Source organism: Dreissena polymorpha, chromosome 13 (genome assembly GCF_020536995.1).
Source record: "Dreissena polymorpha isolate Duluth1 chromosome 13, UMN_Dpol_1.0, whole genome shotgun sequence".
Classification (NCBI taxonomy): domain Eukaryota; kingdom Metazoa; phylum Mollusca; class Bivalvia; order Myida; family Dreissenidae; genus Dreissena; species Dreissena polymorpha.
In genome coordinates, this window is record NC_068367.1 from 21,261,413 (window position 1) to 21,279,943 (window position 18,531).

At 34.1% G+C, this 18,531-nt stretch overlaps 2 protein-coding genes across 2 annotated transcripts in view; both read right to left on the reverse strand.

Moving 5' to 3' along the window:
* LOC127855047 (uncharacterized) overlaps window positions 1-18,531 on the reverse strand; it is a gene marked incomplete in the record, with an annotated part of 514,210 nt that overhangs the window by 128,517 nt on the left and 367,162 nt on the right.
* Window positions 8,522-9,601, reverse strand: LOC127855055 (receptor-like tyrosine-protein kinase kin-15). Its single transcript, XM_052390394.1, has 3 exons — window positions 9,491-9,601; window positions 9,132-9,225; window positions 8,522-8,811 (listed from the first exon to the last, which is right to left on the reverse strand). The coding sequence occupies exons 1-3, from the start codon at window positions 9,582-9,584 to the stop codon at window positions 8,691-8,693; spliced, it is 309 nt and encodes a 102-aa protein (XP_052246354.1). The 5' UTR covers window positions 9,585-9,601; the 3' UTR covers window positions 8,522-8,690.

The following is an 18,531-nucleotide window of genomic DNA, read 5'->3' on the forward strand; positions in this document are numbered from 1 at the left end:
TGTAAAAAAACACCAGTCTTTAGAAATATAAGCACTAGAAACCGAAGCAAAGATACGCACACTGTCCATGAAGTATGTTTGCGCTGTATAGATTACTTACATATACATACATGGAGTAGCAAAAAACACTAATAGTAATCACCGACAGACATACGTATTACAAGACTATGTAATCCTATAAAAATAGAAGTACGCTCTTGGCATCCAAGAGGGCAGGAGGATAGGGACTCAGTTCATACGACATATGTGTTCAAGGGAAAGATCTCCATATTTTGACACTACCAGGAAACGCTGAAACAGAAGGGCAGGTTCAATAGCACGGTCTTAAGCAATCTAAGGAGCGGAGTTATTCCCAATAGTTTGGGATCTGTCTTTTCTCCTTGATTAATACAAACGGTCGACTTTCCTATGATATCTCTTATGATCTTGTTCCCAACCCTGAAATTCATGAACATTGTCATCTGATCCAGCCACTATCCATTTAACACTGTTGTTTGGAGATGCATCCGCTGTGTAGGGTGAGCAGCTTGTGATCTTTGTCTGCATTTTCTCGAGATCAGAAGCATCTCTTTTAATGAATTGATTGGGTTATGGACTTTAAGTGTAGGCCAGGTCTGTGAAATCCTGCATCGCACAATTTTATTCAGATGTTTCAGATGCAGATTGGGTTCAAAAGTCTTGCATTTCCTCGATGTAGCCACTGCCGCGCGTGAGACAACCTGTGTGCTTAAGAGACCTCAGCAATGTTTGCTCAATGGCAAGATCACTGCTTTGCCCAGCCAAGTACTGACACGAACAACTTGCAAACCATTAACGAATTTTCGATAAACTTATGGGTGCGTTTCATATAGGCTACCTTTTGGTTGAATATAGTAAGGTAATGAATTAACCCAGCTGAAGAAAAGACGGAGAGGCAATTGGATACTGCCTGCAAAGTCATCATTCAACAATCAGTACTCCCCACCTTGTACATCATCATTGCCATGCTTACCCTAAGCTGATTATTCAGCCATAATTGGTATGTCTTTGTGATTAAGATCATATTTCTTCTTTTGTGTAGCCGCCTCGAATTTGATCAAAATGTCATAGCATGAAGAATCAGCGTCGTCTTGCCCCTAAGAATAGAACTCCTCTGCCTGATCCAGCAGTATCTGAATCTCGGGATCTTCCTGATATTAACTGGCTTCGTAGGCACTTGTCAACACGAAAATGGTCACGAAAATTCCTCTGGACAGCTTTCCCTGTCGTTATGTGCACAATGGCAATTTCCCCACAGAAAGTCTCAAGTGTGTTTTTAGACCGATTCCTTCAATGACGAAACCTATGGCCCCAAGCAAGTTCATGAGTGTATGAAAACACCCCAACATCAGAACAATACTGTTCAGGCAACTACTTTGTGGAACATAAATGATGATTGCCACAGCCTTCCAATACAAGGGTTGGTCAAATTTACAATGGTGTGAAGGTTGTGCTTCATGGCAAGGTTGCAAAAAGAGTCTAATGTTAACCTAATGTACGACATATTCTTAGAGTACAAATGATCTAAGGCAAGAATTTGACTGACGACTGCTCAGGTTGCTGATTTTCCTGATGCAAATTATGTATTATTCCCTGTAAAATCGGTTTTGGCTGCCTGAAGAGACTTCTCACAAAATAATTACCCTCTTGTCAATAGTCAGAAATCGCGACAGGTCCTCGAAAATTACCTCATAATAAACATGCCTTGCCCACAGGAACTCCAAGTTAGGAATGTTGTCTTATTGCTAGTGTTCAGCATTGTGGCCAATTTCCGCGGAATCAGAAAATTATTCTGTGATGCTGGGGTTATAGATGTATTAACACCCTTCCAATGAGAAGTACATTTGCCGGCAATGCTGATAATATTGTGATCAACACATTCGGTGGCAGGTAAAACATTCATTTCCAACAAATGTATATCACTGGCCATTATATCAGTTTCACAAAATCCGCAATATTCAACAATTACCGTTGAACAATGTAGATGATTGATTTGAACAGCAAGTCCCATTTATAGTGGTGCAATGACAGCTTGTGAACCAACTGTTTCAATAATAGCATGACAAACTGCCGCAACCTTATGCCTCGTGTCTTTTCCATAGAATAACAGAATGACGTCTAAACGGGAATCACAGGCTTCTAAAACACATTTGTCAGTAAGTACCAAGCCAAAATGATATTTTTCTAATTAAACCGTTCAACCAGAGAGTAGGCAGTCTTTTTTACTTTCAAACCCTCCACTCGATTGCCTTGTGGTTCCCTTTTGTAAAGAACAACAACTTTGCTTCGCAGAATAACATTTAATGTGTTTTATCATCTGTGTACTTCCAACGACAATTTTATGTACTTAAGATACTTACACTCCACACTAGCTTTTCTTCCTCTTCACTTCCTTCCACTTAATAGCACCTCAGTTATTCTTGGACTTGGAAATTTCAATCTCATCCTTGCATATTGGTTACAAACCTTGTCTGGATGTGTTTGCACTCATAATTAAATCATTAATGTCAAAAAAGACAATGTAAACTTGTTAAATGTTCTGATATGAAATGCTGCAATTGACACGGAAAAGCCTTATATAATGACATTGTTGATGCAACCTTAAAAAACAAATAAGAATGAGGCAGTGTTCAGCACACGCAGGCCTGATATGTTTGTATAATGGTGTTCTGTTTTTATTTTGTTGTTTATGACGCTTGAGCGTCAAGATTGGAATTCAAGGTTATGCTAAGGCTTAATATTTAAAACAAAACATGAACCACTTTTTATCATAAAATTGTGAAAACAAAAGAACACGTTGGAGTCAATAGTTATGTACTTGCAGGAAGTGTCGTCATTGCTTAACCTGTGCGAATTGCAGATGATTATCTGAGAAGAAACTTATACACATATCTTGAATCAGGTTTTCATAGAGTGCAACTCGAATTGCAAAGGACCAATTTCAAACCATAAAAAGTTTTATTGTAGGTTAGTATGCGTAACAACCGTTTGTTTTTAAAGGTTCGCCCATATACAACAGAAGATTTATTTGTACGATAAAGACATTTTTTCATTGGACACCACCTGTGAGTAAAGCTGTCGTTATCGGGTGAGATAAGTTAGATATACGGAACAATAATATTATGAAGCTATTTCATTTTTAAAACATGGCAAACACACTAACACTTAGTGAGAGGCATTCGTTTTATAAAAGTATGCTTTAGAACTTTGAAATTACCCATTTGATTTACAGTTTTAACATCACCATGGCTTGTGCATTAGCAATAACAGCAAGAGGGCGTTGAGGGCAATTTTATTGCATACTTAACAAATCTAAAGATTGTGGTTTTACTTTTTATTGTGATACTTTTCAAAATGTCTAAATATTATTAAACTGAAAGTTCAGCTGCACAAGGAGGCGCCACGTTTTAGTGTGCTGTGTGTCGTGTCCTCTATTGGATAAGGTCATTGGTCACTACCGATAAATAACAGATTTACAAATTCTTATACAAATTTATCCTGAGAGTATTTCTGGTTCTTTATTATTCTTAAATTCAATGGGTATATGTACTCGCATTACTTTAATACAATCTCGGTGTTATTACAAATCAGAAATAACATATTACTTAACGTGTTGCTTGTCATATTGCATTGTAAATAATTCGTTACAAGTTGTGAACGTTTGTCCTAAAGTAAAGAAACTAGTGTTACATATACATGTAGAACTTTGGCTTTCCTCTGTTGTCTTAAATAAAATCGACATAAATATTGAGTTTAGCTTTATCTAATCGTGTATTCATATTCTCGATAAGGTTTAAATGGCGTTCTCTTGGTCAATGGGTTATCTTTCCCAATAAAAACGCGGGGCGATTTAATAAGCAAAAGTTTTGAATATGTTTCTGAAAATAAAACGTTTAAAAAGGCATAAAAAGGCATTAAAAAATAATCGCACTCCTTCGTTAAATAGTTAACATTTTAAACATCATCACTGTGTTTGTAAGATGATACGGCAAGAGAAAATTGCCAGGAAATTAAATGTCATACACGTAACTATTTCGATGGCATGTTAGCCTCCTCTTGGTGTGCGTTTACAAAAGGACGTGCTTATTTAAATATCTAATCGAAACGTATTGAAAGACAAACGTTGACTTAAATTGTTGTTTGTTTAAGTGTTGGTTAAACTTTTAAGTATAAACACACTGAAAGTTCAGCTGCACCAGCAAGCCACGACGTTTACATGGGCTTTATGTTTTTAACTCTATTTCACAGATTAGAGTTCACCTCCCATAAAAATGATTTCAAACGGTTATACCATTCCTCTTCTAATTTTGTTTATGTGGTTGTTATATTTGATCTTCAGTAGTGTGATTTCTTTACAAAGCAGATACATTAAAACTTAATCTTTCAATTGAATATTTCAGTTACAAAAAGTAATATTCCATTTAAAATGTGTGGTAGGGACTTAATGGAAATAGTAAACTGAGTTGTTTCTGTTTGCTCGTTTGCAGGTACGTCTGTACCCGTGCGTGTGAGAGTGACTGTTTGTTGATATTGTTTTGCCATTGTATTTGTTAGTATTTTCAAGAGGATTAAAAGTACTGTATGGTTTTCAGACAAAATACGATTGAAATTGCAATACTATCTACTTGTTTTTTCTCACAGTACGTTTTCGCTTTCTAAAAAGAAAAAGAAAAACATTATGTTCTGAATAGTAAACTCTTCTTTTTATTTAACGTAAATGCCAAAACATAATTAATATAAGTATTGTCATAGTTACACACAACGAGAAACTTACATGACATATACACATGTAGAAATGAGAAATGAAATGATATTGTTGAGCTAGCTGTAATTAGCCTGATAAAAAAATAATTTGCCATGCTTTAAAATTTAGTTGACCTTTGCTCCCATGTTGATGTCTACGGAAAGCTGATTATGTCTCGTGCCAAATAAGATCTAAATAAGTGGTAAACAGTCGTTAAACTGCTGGACTGTTTACATTTCATTCAGATCTTATTTGGCACGAGATGTGATCAGCTTTCCGTATAAATCAACATGGCATTAAATGTCAAATAAACCTGATTACATCTCGTGCAAAATAAAATCTTAATATACTTGACAGTTATTGACTAATCACTCCTGTTTATAGGGATTTGTTCACAGATTTTGGCATGTTTGAAGTTGGTCTTTAAATTCTTTACATTGATAAATGAACTAATTAAACGAGCTATAGTATGCAAAAAGAATAACATTAAAGAAAGAAAAAAGTAATCCTATCCTGTGCGTGAACCACTTACCTTTGGAGTAAAAGTCTAGCGCTGAAACCACTCTGCCATCCGTACAGACGTTAAACGTGATATATTTTATACTTTATAAAAGCATTCATTGAAATGTCACACAATTTTTACGATAACAACAGAACTCTCCACATTTTTAAATCGTTTCACGTTTGTAACGCTTTATAATTTTCAGATTTTGTAATCGTCAAAATCGCATATAATGTATATTTTATAGTCTGGTTAATGATGAGAATTAATTTTATCTTGCAAAAAAAAAAAAAATTACAACAAACATTTTAAATTTTGAAACAGTAACTTTTGTCATTTTATCAAAATGTCAACAAGCCCGCTTAAAAGCAAATTTTCGGATACTCCGATACCAAAGGTTATAATGAGTTTCGACGCGGATTTTTTAAGAAGATCCTTAAAACGCTGAAATCAACATTTCTGTTTATTCTCATGGTGTGATTTTGAGCGATTTAGAACAATATTTTTTTAAATACGAGTAATTACTAAGCGGTTGCTTTCAAAATAAAACGATAACACGATTTTCCTTATAATCACGATTCAGTTACCTTAGTAGAATTTTCATCAATTACACCTGTGAAATATTTTTCATCCATAACACCTGTTAAAGCAACTGTTGAACCTGGCAAGAAGGCACGTTATTAACATTTAATTAGGCGACGACTATGTCCGACAAGGATATAACGCTTATCATTGGACGATTTATTTACAGTCAGTTTATGATATCTTTCACACTTATTAAAAAAAAACATTTTATGACAGAGAACGCGAAATTTCTATTCAGACATAATGTGCATAACACGTATTTTCACATTACAAGACACTGAGTCCGTTGAATGTTTTATTGATTGCACATAAAATACGTTAACATACAAAATAAATTCTACAAAGTTAATACATACACTATTATAATTATAATAACAAATGAAGAGCGAACATTTTATAAATACGTTTCCATCATTTACTGTCTCGTCGCGATTAAGCGTGGACTCAGTAATCTTATACAAACTGTGACACACGCACGTTAACAGTTTATACACGTTTACACAATTATATGCGAGTGCCTCGAACAAATTAAGTTTTAAGATGATTAAAAAAACACATAATGTAAATATGTTTAAGTTAAATCTGAAGTATGATATAAAAGTTGAAGATTTTAAGGACAGTTTTTATCGTATAACATATTTACAGCGATAAACAACCGAATTATAGACGAACACGGATTTCCTACCCAAATTAAGGATCGCACTCTTGACAGGGCTAGTATATATATATATATATATTCTCACATAAATGAGAACATTTTTAATGTTGTGACACGAAAGCTTTTTATTGAATGTTTTTTATGCAAGTTAGTTACGACGTTTTAAACCAATCGATGCTTGGTAATAAGGTTAAAATATAAACGTTCCAGCTCCATAACATTCAGCTAGATAAAATTCAATGTCTTGCCCTCCCGATAGGCATCAGCCGTCTTGACCAGACCTTTATTATCAGTGCGTGATTAAATTATACACAGTTTACAACATGAGATCAGGGTCACAAACCGGAAACTCAGATGTGCTTTCGTAACCCAGATAAACACCTTCTGGGGTGATGCGGTAGATTTGGCAATTTTCCATTAAAATGAAAATTTGAAAATGTGTCTACAACTTATATATAAACATACTATTTTTCAAAGGGAATAAATAGGGTCAAAAACCTTGTTTACTTGTTTTCCGTTCAATGTACTGTATATCCTCGTTAATAGGTCACAGTTTTGTGGGTCGAGTGCATCCTTCTCCACACCGTACATAGTTTGGAAAAAATATATGCACAGTATAACACATTTCATAAGTATTACAATCAACAGCATTTCATAACAATTTAAACAAATAATGTTATCAAGAACTGATTTGAGTCTCTTATCATACCTACTGGACAAGGGGTAACAAGTGTTCATATTCTTTACATGTACGAAAATCATTAAAATAGATAGTTTTACTTAATTACCTACTACTTTACCTACTTACTTGGTTTTATCTTTTTGGCTTTTAATGTGCAACATGCACGTTTGCAGTTTAACTGTATTCCTATTTTCTACGCGTATTGGAATTCAGAGCTGAATACGAGGCTAGGACCTTATTGTGTGTGTTTTTTATTCGTTTTAATAATGTTTGCCTAAAATAACGTGTCTTTGATATTATGTCCATACACAGTTAGTTGAATACGAGCTAAATACGGTTTCAGGTCTGAGTTCAATTCATATTTTCTTTTTGCGTCTATAAGTTTTTATAACAGCCACCAGGAGCTGATGTTACATGTGATGTCGGCAATTGACTTGCAATATGGAGCTGTATTTATATAGATCTATATACGGAAGCAGGTCGTAATACATCCAATACATAGCCGATACGCATTTAACATTCATATCATTAAAAAATCCACAAACACATATTTAAAAAGTTAAATAACCCTCAAACAGCGTTTCATTGTATTTTCGCCGATTTGGGTGTATATGCGGAAACGTACATGCATGTGTGTGTCGTTAATGTATAAATATGTTTTCAATAAAGAGAGCGTCTCCTTTTCAATTATATAAATAAATGAGAACCTCACAGTTATTATTATTAATAAACTGCGTGCATCCATTTAAAAGAACCCCAACATCGTTCAGCAATTATATATTTAAATTTAGTGTGCACAAATAAAATTACATATTAGACATTGAATTTTAAAATTTTAAATTCAAGATAACACATTTGTAACAAGTGCATTGAACATGTTTAAGTATAACGGATTTATTGTTCAAGTACTACATAAAGAGTTAGCATGACATAAACGTTTGTTTGTAGGACATTTCCTGTGTTTTAGGTGTGTTTGTAAATTGTGTCTGTACAAATTAACAAATTGAAATCGTTGTAAATATGATTAGTAGTAGGTTCAGATATACATCTTATGCATATTTGCATTATTATTTTTAAATTAGTGCGTTACTTCATTATATACCCCCACTCTTCGCATAGCTTTATCATAAAGTTTACGGTTTACAGTATTATAGTTCATTAAACAATACATCCAGAAGTGAAAGGGCCAAGAGGAAAAAGTAAGCAGTGTTTACAAAGTCAATGTTTATGATTATACTAAGTAAAACAAACGTTTAATTGCAAGAATAAATATATTTATTATAAGAATTGGACATTTATATTAATAGCTATCAATATAATATAGGTAATTAAATATCTTTAAATATTTTAAATTGTAATGAAGCTAATTTCAAACCATATCCCTACCACCATTACACATCGCGTTATAATTATCGATTCAAATATAATTGTTTTTTTATATGGGCATTTATTGTTATTTACAATTTTGACTTTAACCGTTCGCTTCTTCTTTGTTTTTGAGCTATACATAGTCGTAGACATCCTCGGTATCATTGCTGATGTCCAGGCCGATCTTGATATCGGTGAACGAAGGCCGATCTTTCGCTTGAAACGCCCAGCATTTGGTCATCCAATCGTGCAACCTAAGTCATCAAGAAGCCAAATGCATGTTCCATCTCCTCATATCATGCTATCAGCATAAACGCAAAACAATAATTGGTTTAATTTGTACTCAATCAATTCCGCGTTTGCATTAATTGGACGTCGTAACACGCCCAATGAGCCCACACAAAGATTGAACTTTCAGTCGGTCACCTTATATACAGAAAGGAAAACAATACATATAATCTGCTTAAACATATAGCGATAAAACGCATTCTTTACTTATCTCTGACATCAGTGTATATACATCAACAAAACATAAGTACATGTAGGGATAACACAAACGTCGTCATATACGTACACTTCATTACACAGCTCCGGTTTGGGCAGACGCACATTGTTCTCGAGCCTGCCTCGCAGGTCTGGGATTTTCTCGGTTCCGTACGGGGTCTCCCCTGATGGCGACATTATTGAGCAAGTTTACAATCGGTCAATAACACAATGTTACTAAAACCTTTGATTAAAACTGTACATTTGCCATGTTATGATTATTAAGAAGTAAAACAAAGTTTAAACGAGATAACACTCATTCTTTTTTACATGAGCATATTTAAATACCAATATATATTAGAAGTATATTCAACACAAGTTCATATTAAAGAAATGTTGATGTAAACCCTGTATTTAATTGCACAAAAACCATATAACAATGCGCCTCACCCAGAGTAAAAACTTCCCAGAGGACAACGCCATAAGACCACACGTCACTTTTCTCGTCTGCATCTTTCGTTGACATCATGCATTCCGGTGCCATCCATTTGGTTCTTATTCTTTGCTGTGATAAAACCACAATTATGATAACAATCAAACACGAACATGAAATACTAACAATTCTAAGAAGGTAAGCTAAAGATGTACAAAATATCAAGCCAAATTAAAGCATAGCGCATGCGCTCTTATATGTGATAAGTTGAATTATAAAAACAAAAATGTCTCTTCTTAAAATTTTAAATAGCTTTTTTTCTGCATTTCGTTTATTTGTATAGAACGCTGACGGTTTGTACATCTATGAAAAAACATCTGCTATGCAATGCTTATAATCACTACTTAAGAGCGATATATGCTTAACAACCTTTAGTTCATATCAGATCCTATACAATTGTGTACGAGTCTTGTTTCGTTTTCGTTTTCATCCAATGAAAGATCAGTGACGTGTTCGCCTATGACTTCATTCTGCTTTTGATAAACTTGCATGAATTTCAATACAAATCGCACAATAAAGCTGACGGCATTAAACAAATTGTTTTTAATATAGAACTTCGGTCATGCAAATTTACATTCTAATTACCATTCGTAATGAGTGCATCGGAATATGAATAACAAGTCGGTGCGTCAAATGATTATCTGATTTAAATGCGCCGATGATGTGAACATGCCAGAACTTGCAATTATTTGAAACTAAATATACTTTTGTAATTTGACAACCTTTCTGCCGACCCCTGCATTGCCGCCAAGCTCTTCTCCAGACTGCGGTCCGAAACCATAGATCTTCACTTCGTTCAATTTAGTCAACAAGATGTTTTGTGCACACAGACGCCGATGAGTTATCTGTTAACAATACGCATAATTAATTATTAATTTATTTAATTGTATGTATAGACAAGATTCAAACATATTACGTGATGACATTAAATCTATTCAGGTCACGTCAAGTTGAGAATCTGTTGATGGGTGATGTACTTCCGTGGTATTATATATCTTCTCACTGTTATTTCTATTATATAAAGCATACGCAGTTTTATGCTATGTACTAGTATGTTAACAACCATTTTCAAAGCACTGCGTTCATACCATAGGACGACAGAGCAAATTCATTGCCTATTCCAAAAAAAGAGTAATTTACCTACTCACTATCCAATGGTTACAGCAGTTTTAACAATCTACACATGATTCGAGTGACCACTACGATCTTACCAATGGTTCCCAGTACCTCAATATTTTGACAGAGTGAGATAAAAACTACTGCATAACGCGCGATTGTAGCATTCTGTTTATCTTACCCCCTTTCCTGCCAGGTACTCCATGCCCTTGGTGATGTCGAGTCCAAAGCGGAAGAGCATCTCCTTGATCTCCTTGGTATTCATGGTACCGTTGGACTTCAGTTTGGGAAGGTACTTCTCTAAGGTGCCATTCTTACAGTACTCGTAAAGCATAAAAGGACCCACTGTAACGCATAAAGGCAATATGCCTGTTTAGCAAACGTACTTTAAAAAAAGTTTTATATTAAGTGCAGGCCCATGATGCATGGAAAAAAAATTGTTTATATATAACAAACGATGTGCACTAAAACAATTGAAAGCAAAATTCAAACTATAGCCTCTAAGGGACATTGACAACGTTGTGAAATTAACACAACTTATTTTCACTGACAGTATAATTTATTTTAGATATAAACGCAGTTTATACTCGCTTATTATGACATATTTAATAAATTTGGTTAAATTATGGACTTACATTTCTGGTCATCGAAGACTTCTCCCAGATACTTCAACACGTTTGGATGGTCGCAAACTTGTTTGGATGCAAAGTTGATCTTAGCTTTCATCAACGACTCGTCATTGTTTTCTAGATATACAAAAAATCAAGCATTTTAATTCTAATAATGTAATAAAATAAAACGAAAAGTCCCTAAAATTAAAAGGCTTATTACAAAATAATGGCATAGATATTCGAATAAAAACAAAAACTTTTAATATTGTTTTTCAATATTTTAATTATAAAGCTATCACGATCCAATTGTAATAATTGCAAAAGATGTATAACATAAATATTGTGTATGAGCTTTCAGCAATATCAATTGTTCGCTTATAATATACAACTGTCATTTTCGTTGCAGTATTATCAATTAATTTAATTATGACATGATGGGGAAAACCCATGAGATGAGAACAGTTATTTGCAGTCACAGATATGTTTGGGTTTTAAACTTTCACATTTATTGCATAAACACTTAAGCGTTTATATGCAACATGCGATACATATCCGATATAAAAAAACAACATCATTAATTATGTACTTTGTTAAGGGTAGATTCATACTTGATAAAATATTAGTACATGGCACTAAAATAGTTAACAAGTAAACTGTTCGTATATGTGATTTGTATGAGAAGAAATGAGTACGATTCAGCAACTTAACTTTTAGTTGGAATACAAAAACGAGTAAATAAACTAAAATCTTAAATAATGAAAATACAGGTTTTATTTTATGCTTTCCGGTGGTTTATAGAGAAATATCAGTGAATTAAAACTGATAATTTCACTGTTTCAAACAGTGAAAATTATCAGTGAAAATTATCGATAATTTTTATTAATTACTGTGAAATGACGTCATATTTTGGACGAAATGACGTCATTATCCCAGCTAATTTCTTAAGTTAAACTCTTTAACAATGTATATAAATTGTGAATAAAAAGCATAAAATAAACAGAAAATGTGTTGGATTCGGTGGAATATCGATTTTAATTCACTCGTGATCATAGAAAATATATTTTTCACTCGTGGCTGCGCCACTAGTGAAATTATTATTTTCTATGATCACTCGTGAATTAAAATCGATAATCCACTGAATCCAACAAATATCCTCTATATCATTTTGCATTGAAGAAACCGTCAATGTCGGATCAGATTAGTCGACCGATATTTTCATTCCAAACACTTTGCAGTCGTAATAGCTAAGCTTTGCGATTTTATTACTTGAAGCATACTTTTGAGTGTTTTAGCCACCACCTTCTTTCCTTTGTACTTGGCTTTGTAGATGTTAGCAAATTTCCCGGACGCTAGGATTGATTTGGGTTTGAACACCACGTCATTGCGCCTAATGGCCGACTTAGAGGAATCGATGTTCATACGACCATTTACGTTCAGTTCTTCTTCGGTACTTGCCTCCGCCACACGGTTCTGAAACGGATATCAGTTAAAAATATTAGAACTTTATTATATTTTTATACTTTTAACAATATCTTTTAATCTCAAACAACTGAACGCTAAAACAACAAAAAATACTTCTACGCACATCACAGTGCAATTCTTATCCAATATCGGCAAAAGAAATTGAAATCACAAAATATTTTTAAACCATTATACAATAACCCAGTTTAAATCCAAAGATATTTCCACTAAACAAGTCCCAATTTTCAATTTAAACAAATGTTCTTCAAAACTGATAATGTTGCTTGTGGTATATAACACCTTCGGATAGTGAGGATCACAGTAAATGAATGTCTTAAAACAGAAACTAAGCAATACGTGTACGTAAAAGAAATTACTTTATCTTCAAATCGCGTTTGAATGGTCGTATAAAACATAAAAAACATATGAAACAGAGGTACGAGTATATATATTTATTTGAAATGACCATAAATTATATAATAATACGATCCTTTACTCAAATCAATTTGTTTCTTTTAAGTTCATGCTTAGGTAAGAAGAATTAATAAACTGTGCGAAAATTGATTGAGCGTCGTAACAATTTGTGTACTTTAAAAGGGCCTTTTCACGTTTTTTTAAATTGAAAATAATTTAATAAAATGTTTCAGATTCGCAAATTTTCGTAGTAGTTATAATTTTCGTAAGGAAACAGTAATGCTGAACATTTACCATGCTCTAAAATATCCATTATGTGCATCTGTTGACGATTAAAAAACCTGAAAATTAAAAAGCGTTGAAACGCGAAATTATTGAATAACTTTGAGACTTCTGTTGTTGTCGTCATATTTTGTGATGCTACGAGGATTGTTTATATAAAGTATAACATACTGAGCGCCGATTGCCCAGTGGTCTAAGCGATTGACTTTTCTCCAGGGGTCAGTGGTTCGAGCCTAGTTGAGGGTTACTTTTTTTCCTTTTTTAATTTAGTCTTGTTTTTTTTAATAAAGATTTTTAAATCCAATTTTTACATTTATCAATAATAAGCATTTAATGACAAATTCAATACATGCCAAAATCTGTGAAAAGGTCCCTTTAACCGCAAACATATGACGTAACAAGATCAAACGAAAGACGCTTACTTTTTGCTTAGTATACTTATAACGTCCTGTCAAGGCGATTGTTTACAGTAATGATTACTTATTCCAATATTGTTTAATCATAATATTAAATAGAAAATAGCATACATTTACGACGTGCATAGTACATCATCAGTCTTAACCATGTAATAATACTTATAAGCCACATGTTTTTTGAATGTCAATTGTGTAGTTGCTGCTTTAGACGAAAACATATTATTAGCCATAGAAAAAGTTTTATAAATCAGGCATCGACGATTTTAATATATGAACCTCGTTCTGGAACAATAACTGGGAAAATGCAAGTGCGAAAAGTGCCGTCCCAGATTAACATGTATAGTCCGCCGAGGCTCATCAGAGACGACACTTTCCGGTTTTATTGTATTTTTGTTTAAAGGATGTCTCTTATTGGCAAAAGTCCAGTTGAGACGAAAAATGTCGTCCCCGATTAGCCTTTGCGGAATTCACATACAATCTGGGACGACACTTTCCGGATTTAATGCATTTTTCGTTTAACAGAAGTCTCTTCTTTGATTTGCCTGTGCGGGCCCCACAGGCGCATCTGGGTCGACACTTTTCGCTTGTATTGTTATTTTATTTGTTTGTGGGAAGTCTATTATTGCAAAAATCCAGATTATACTGAAATTGTCGTACTTGATTAGAACAGGCTAATCTTAGAAGACACTTTATGCCCATGCAGTAAACCCCGCTTTCTCTGTTCGAGGCTCAAATATTTTGGTTGGTGTGTTTCAGGAGGAACATTGGAAACGTCAATGCGATTTCCAACAATTAATATAATCAGTTTTTCGATTTTGTAAATAGTTGTTATTCGGAACTATCCAGTCTGGGTTTTTCCGAAATTTGAGAACGCGCGGTAGGTACAAACAAAAGCTGACTAGCATATTTTGAAAGAGAGTGAATCAATAATTTCTCTTATCGCTGAATAGTAAACACCACTTTTTCTGCTCAAGCGTTCGTTATAGTTAATAAAAATACCACAATTTAATCATTTTTCTTTAGATGAACTTATCTCGATCATGTTTAATTTGTAAGAATACTATGAAACACGATATAAGGCTGCATGTACATGTATACAGCTTCGGTCACTTAACTATGTCCTTGCATATACTGTGCGTAGGCCTGGGAATACAGTTTTAATGGAAGTTTGTCAACGAAACTACCAAGACATTGAGTCCATCGTGTACACAACTAATTCAAATTTATAAAAAGTATGTTAACGCACAGGTCGAATTCCCGTACCCGTCATGCTATCTCTTATCAAGTGATTATATATTACCCATTGACGCGTTTATAGCGGTTACTCGTAGAAGTAGGTTGTATGACCTGCCCCTGAGACTTTGAGCGTGAACCCTCATCAATTGGAGAGAAGCCGGTAAATAAATGGCCGTAAAACATTGACCTTTGATTCGTGTCGAGTTCATCTTACATATTGCGTGACCTATCATTTTTATTGTTTATATCAATTCGGCTTGGAATGCTCTTCGAGCAAAGGTGTTGTTATGAGGGTCTATTTGCGCATACGTTTGACTTTATTTTGTGTTACAGTTATTGCTTTTACATTGAAAATGTTAAGGAAATCTTTAAGTACTGTAAACGTATAGAAATTTGTCGGTATGAAATTTCGTGGTTTAATAAAAAAACAACTAATTCGTTGACACGTAATTTAATGGATTTCAAATAAATAAAAAAACAACTAATTCGTAGATATATAATTTTGTGGATTTCAAATTTTTGGGGAAGACTGACCTTCATAATGATTAAACTCTTATTAAAACAACCAGACTAATAACGAAGCATAATCTGCTAATCTGTGTTGACAGCAAGACTTGAGGTTAATGTGCACTGAAGCATGCAAGTGTTGCCAATAATGTCGATAAGAGCGATAAAGCGGCGCACTTTGCGGTCCCTGCTCGCTAATTGCCATCAATGTTGTTTTGACAATATTTGCAATTCTCAGCGCAATCGGTCCCCTAGTAGTAACAGTTGAGTAATAAGGTCCCCAAAATACACGTGTGAAAACCTTTATTTTTCTGTTTACTTTAATTGGCACTAATTGATATATGTGATAAATCTGCAAACTATTAATATGACAACGTCACGTAAAAGAGAACAATCGTCGATGTACAGTTTAAATACCATGCTTGATTAAAAAATATTATTACCCAAACTCTTATCAAGAAAACAACATATTGTATTAACCCATTTATGCCTAGCGTCTAGAAAAAAGGCCTTGGCAAACAGCGTAGACCCAGACGAGACGCCGCATAATGCGGCGTCTCATCAGTGTCTGCGCTGTTTGCTTAAAGGAATTTCTGTTAAGTATTTTTCTTAATATAGAAATAAATATACTAGACATCCCTAACTCAGTAAATAAATTGATCCAATTTAGACGTATGGGAGAGTCCACTAGGCATAAATGGGTTAACTAGCATATCTCAATCAAACAATGTCTCTTTCAAAATGGTTAAAAATGGGAACAGTTCAGACACGTTCTCCTACTATAGCAGGATTTCCCGACCCTGCAAAGGCTCAGTCTATGACTGAAGCATTATTGACACAAGCCGCTAACGATTAAGTGGAAGAAATGATCAATGGCCGTAAACGGAAGCTTGGGGATTAATGACCGATTTTGGCTTTAAAATTTATAAATAATCATTGATACTTGAATTCGTGGTTCAGCGGAACAACGAAATCCACGAACATTCTTACCACACGAAATTTAATGGTTTTACAGTATAGTGTGACCTTCATAAATAATTTGTAAAGTAAACTCGTGCGCGCCTGGAACTGTTTCTCGGCGCCGCGAAGTATTTTTCGGCGCGGATGCGGCGGTGATCAGGTTTATACTACCTAACAAAACTGGCTTGCAAAAGGTGTTATTAATCTGAAGCGAACAACTAAAAACTAGAATATATAAAATTAAATGAAATGAGCATGTGTAAAGGTGAATTGTATTGCAAGAATCATACAGTTAACGTTATCAATCGATTTGTTAATTAACTATAATTAAATTTCGTGAAACGCATGTTTTTACAAGCTCAATTAAAAGAATCCTGTAAAATAGTCATCCGACTGATTGATTCAAACTATAGTTTCAATTGTTTGTTTCAACAATCGATTGTCTGTGTTTGCGTTCGTATTTCTTGTGTCAATTCAGTCAATTTTGAGTTCATATCAGCCTTCAAACCAGTATCACAGTATTACATTATTGAAATCTAATAGTTGAGCCGATATTTCAGTGTACTTAAGAGTCCGAGAAAGGTACATGTAAAGGATCTTGTTGCTTTGAATTTTCGAGTGTTTTACATGGAGAAATGGTTAGCCGGAAAGTTCGGTTCGTTGATCGACCCAATCAATATGTATTATTTTTAGTGAAAAATACTATACATTCGTGAGTCATTGATATTTAACGGCGCGACCCCGTACAAGTTCATATATAAGCATTTTGTTTTCTTTAGTTTTTTACTGTGCTTACGCCATGGGTAAATTCTAAACAATAATATACTTTTTTATTGATTTATTTATTAATTTATTCCATTATTCCTTAAAGTTATTCTTAACATATTGTAAAAAAAAGTTTTATTTCTGCCAATAGTGTTTGTTTTTGTATTACAATATCTTTGATGTGTGTATATTAGTATATTTTGTACCCAGATATTATTATTGATGTATTTTCACTGTATTGAATACATTCTTTGAAAAGCCGATTACTAGTACTTATTCCAATAGATAATGATACATATGTGTTATAATTAAATTTTCAGATATCAGCTTTCAACGGAGTAAATGTTCGGCGGACCAACACAAGGAATTTGTCGTGTCATAAAATTCAACAATGTGACATAGTCATCGACACACGATACTCGTAATTAACGTAGAAAGAGTCCAATTATGGTTTTATTACGTTTTATTTCTGCTTGTTAACACAACACAGCGTTTTCAAAATGTTTGTCAAAATTCAAAATGAAAGCGAAGGCCCTCCACGGGCCACGCCCGCGACAGCAAGCAATAATGTGCCTTCTTTGTTCGGCTGCGCTCCTTAGACTGACTATTTACACTAAAAAAAACAGAAGTTGATTTAACGCGTGCAATTCTATTTGGCCATTTGTAATGTCACGTGTCTGCAACGTAGAGTTGATTTAACGTGTGCAATTCTGATTGGCCGCTTGTAAAGTAACGTGTCTGCAACATAAACATGACGTATGCAACGGACACATAACGAATACATACTGAATCGACCGAAGATTGACACATAAGGTAACCAATATTCGTGTCCGATACTTATTGACGTTTGATAACCCGAGGCTACTGAAATGTTGATCAAGGTGACTGCCTATTTAAGATTGTATGAAATTTGGTAAAAATTTCGATTATTATATTAATTCAATAATTCCCCACATGTGCGTTAACATCTGCGTTATATTAATTCAATAATGCCCAACATGTGCGTTAACAAATGCGTTATGTTACAACAAGTGACATGAACTAGACATAATTCAGATGTTTATTTACATTGTCACTGCGTGATCGGATTCTTTTCAGATATATACAAATCGATCCGGGCATATTTACAATATTGGCCGGGCGATTCCCGACTAGAACAATCGCTGACAATAAATCGAGTTGTCTCAACTCGGATGACCGACATAATGATTAACAACACGGCATGCCATT

Bases quoted from the DNA above. Each gene is read 5' to 3' on its own strand.
- LOC127855055 (XM_052390394.1), bottom strand. From the start codon at position 9,584: ATGGCACCGGAATGCATGATGTCAACGAAAGATGCAGACGAGAAAAGT. The intron at 9,226-9,490 runs GTGAGGCGCATT...TGTCGCCATCAG, and splicing joins CTGGGAAGTTTTTACTCTGG to GGGAGACCCCGTACGGAACC. The intron at 8,812-9,131 runs GTACGTATATGA...TTGATGACTTAG, and splicing joins CCGGAGCTGTGTAATGAAGT to GTTGCACGATTGGATGACCA.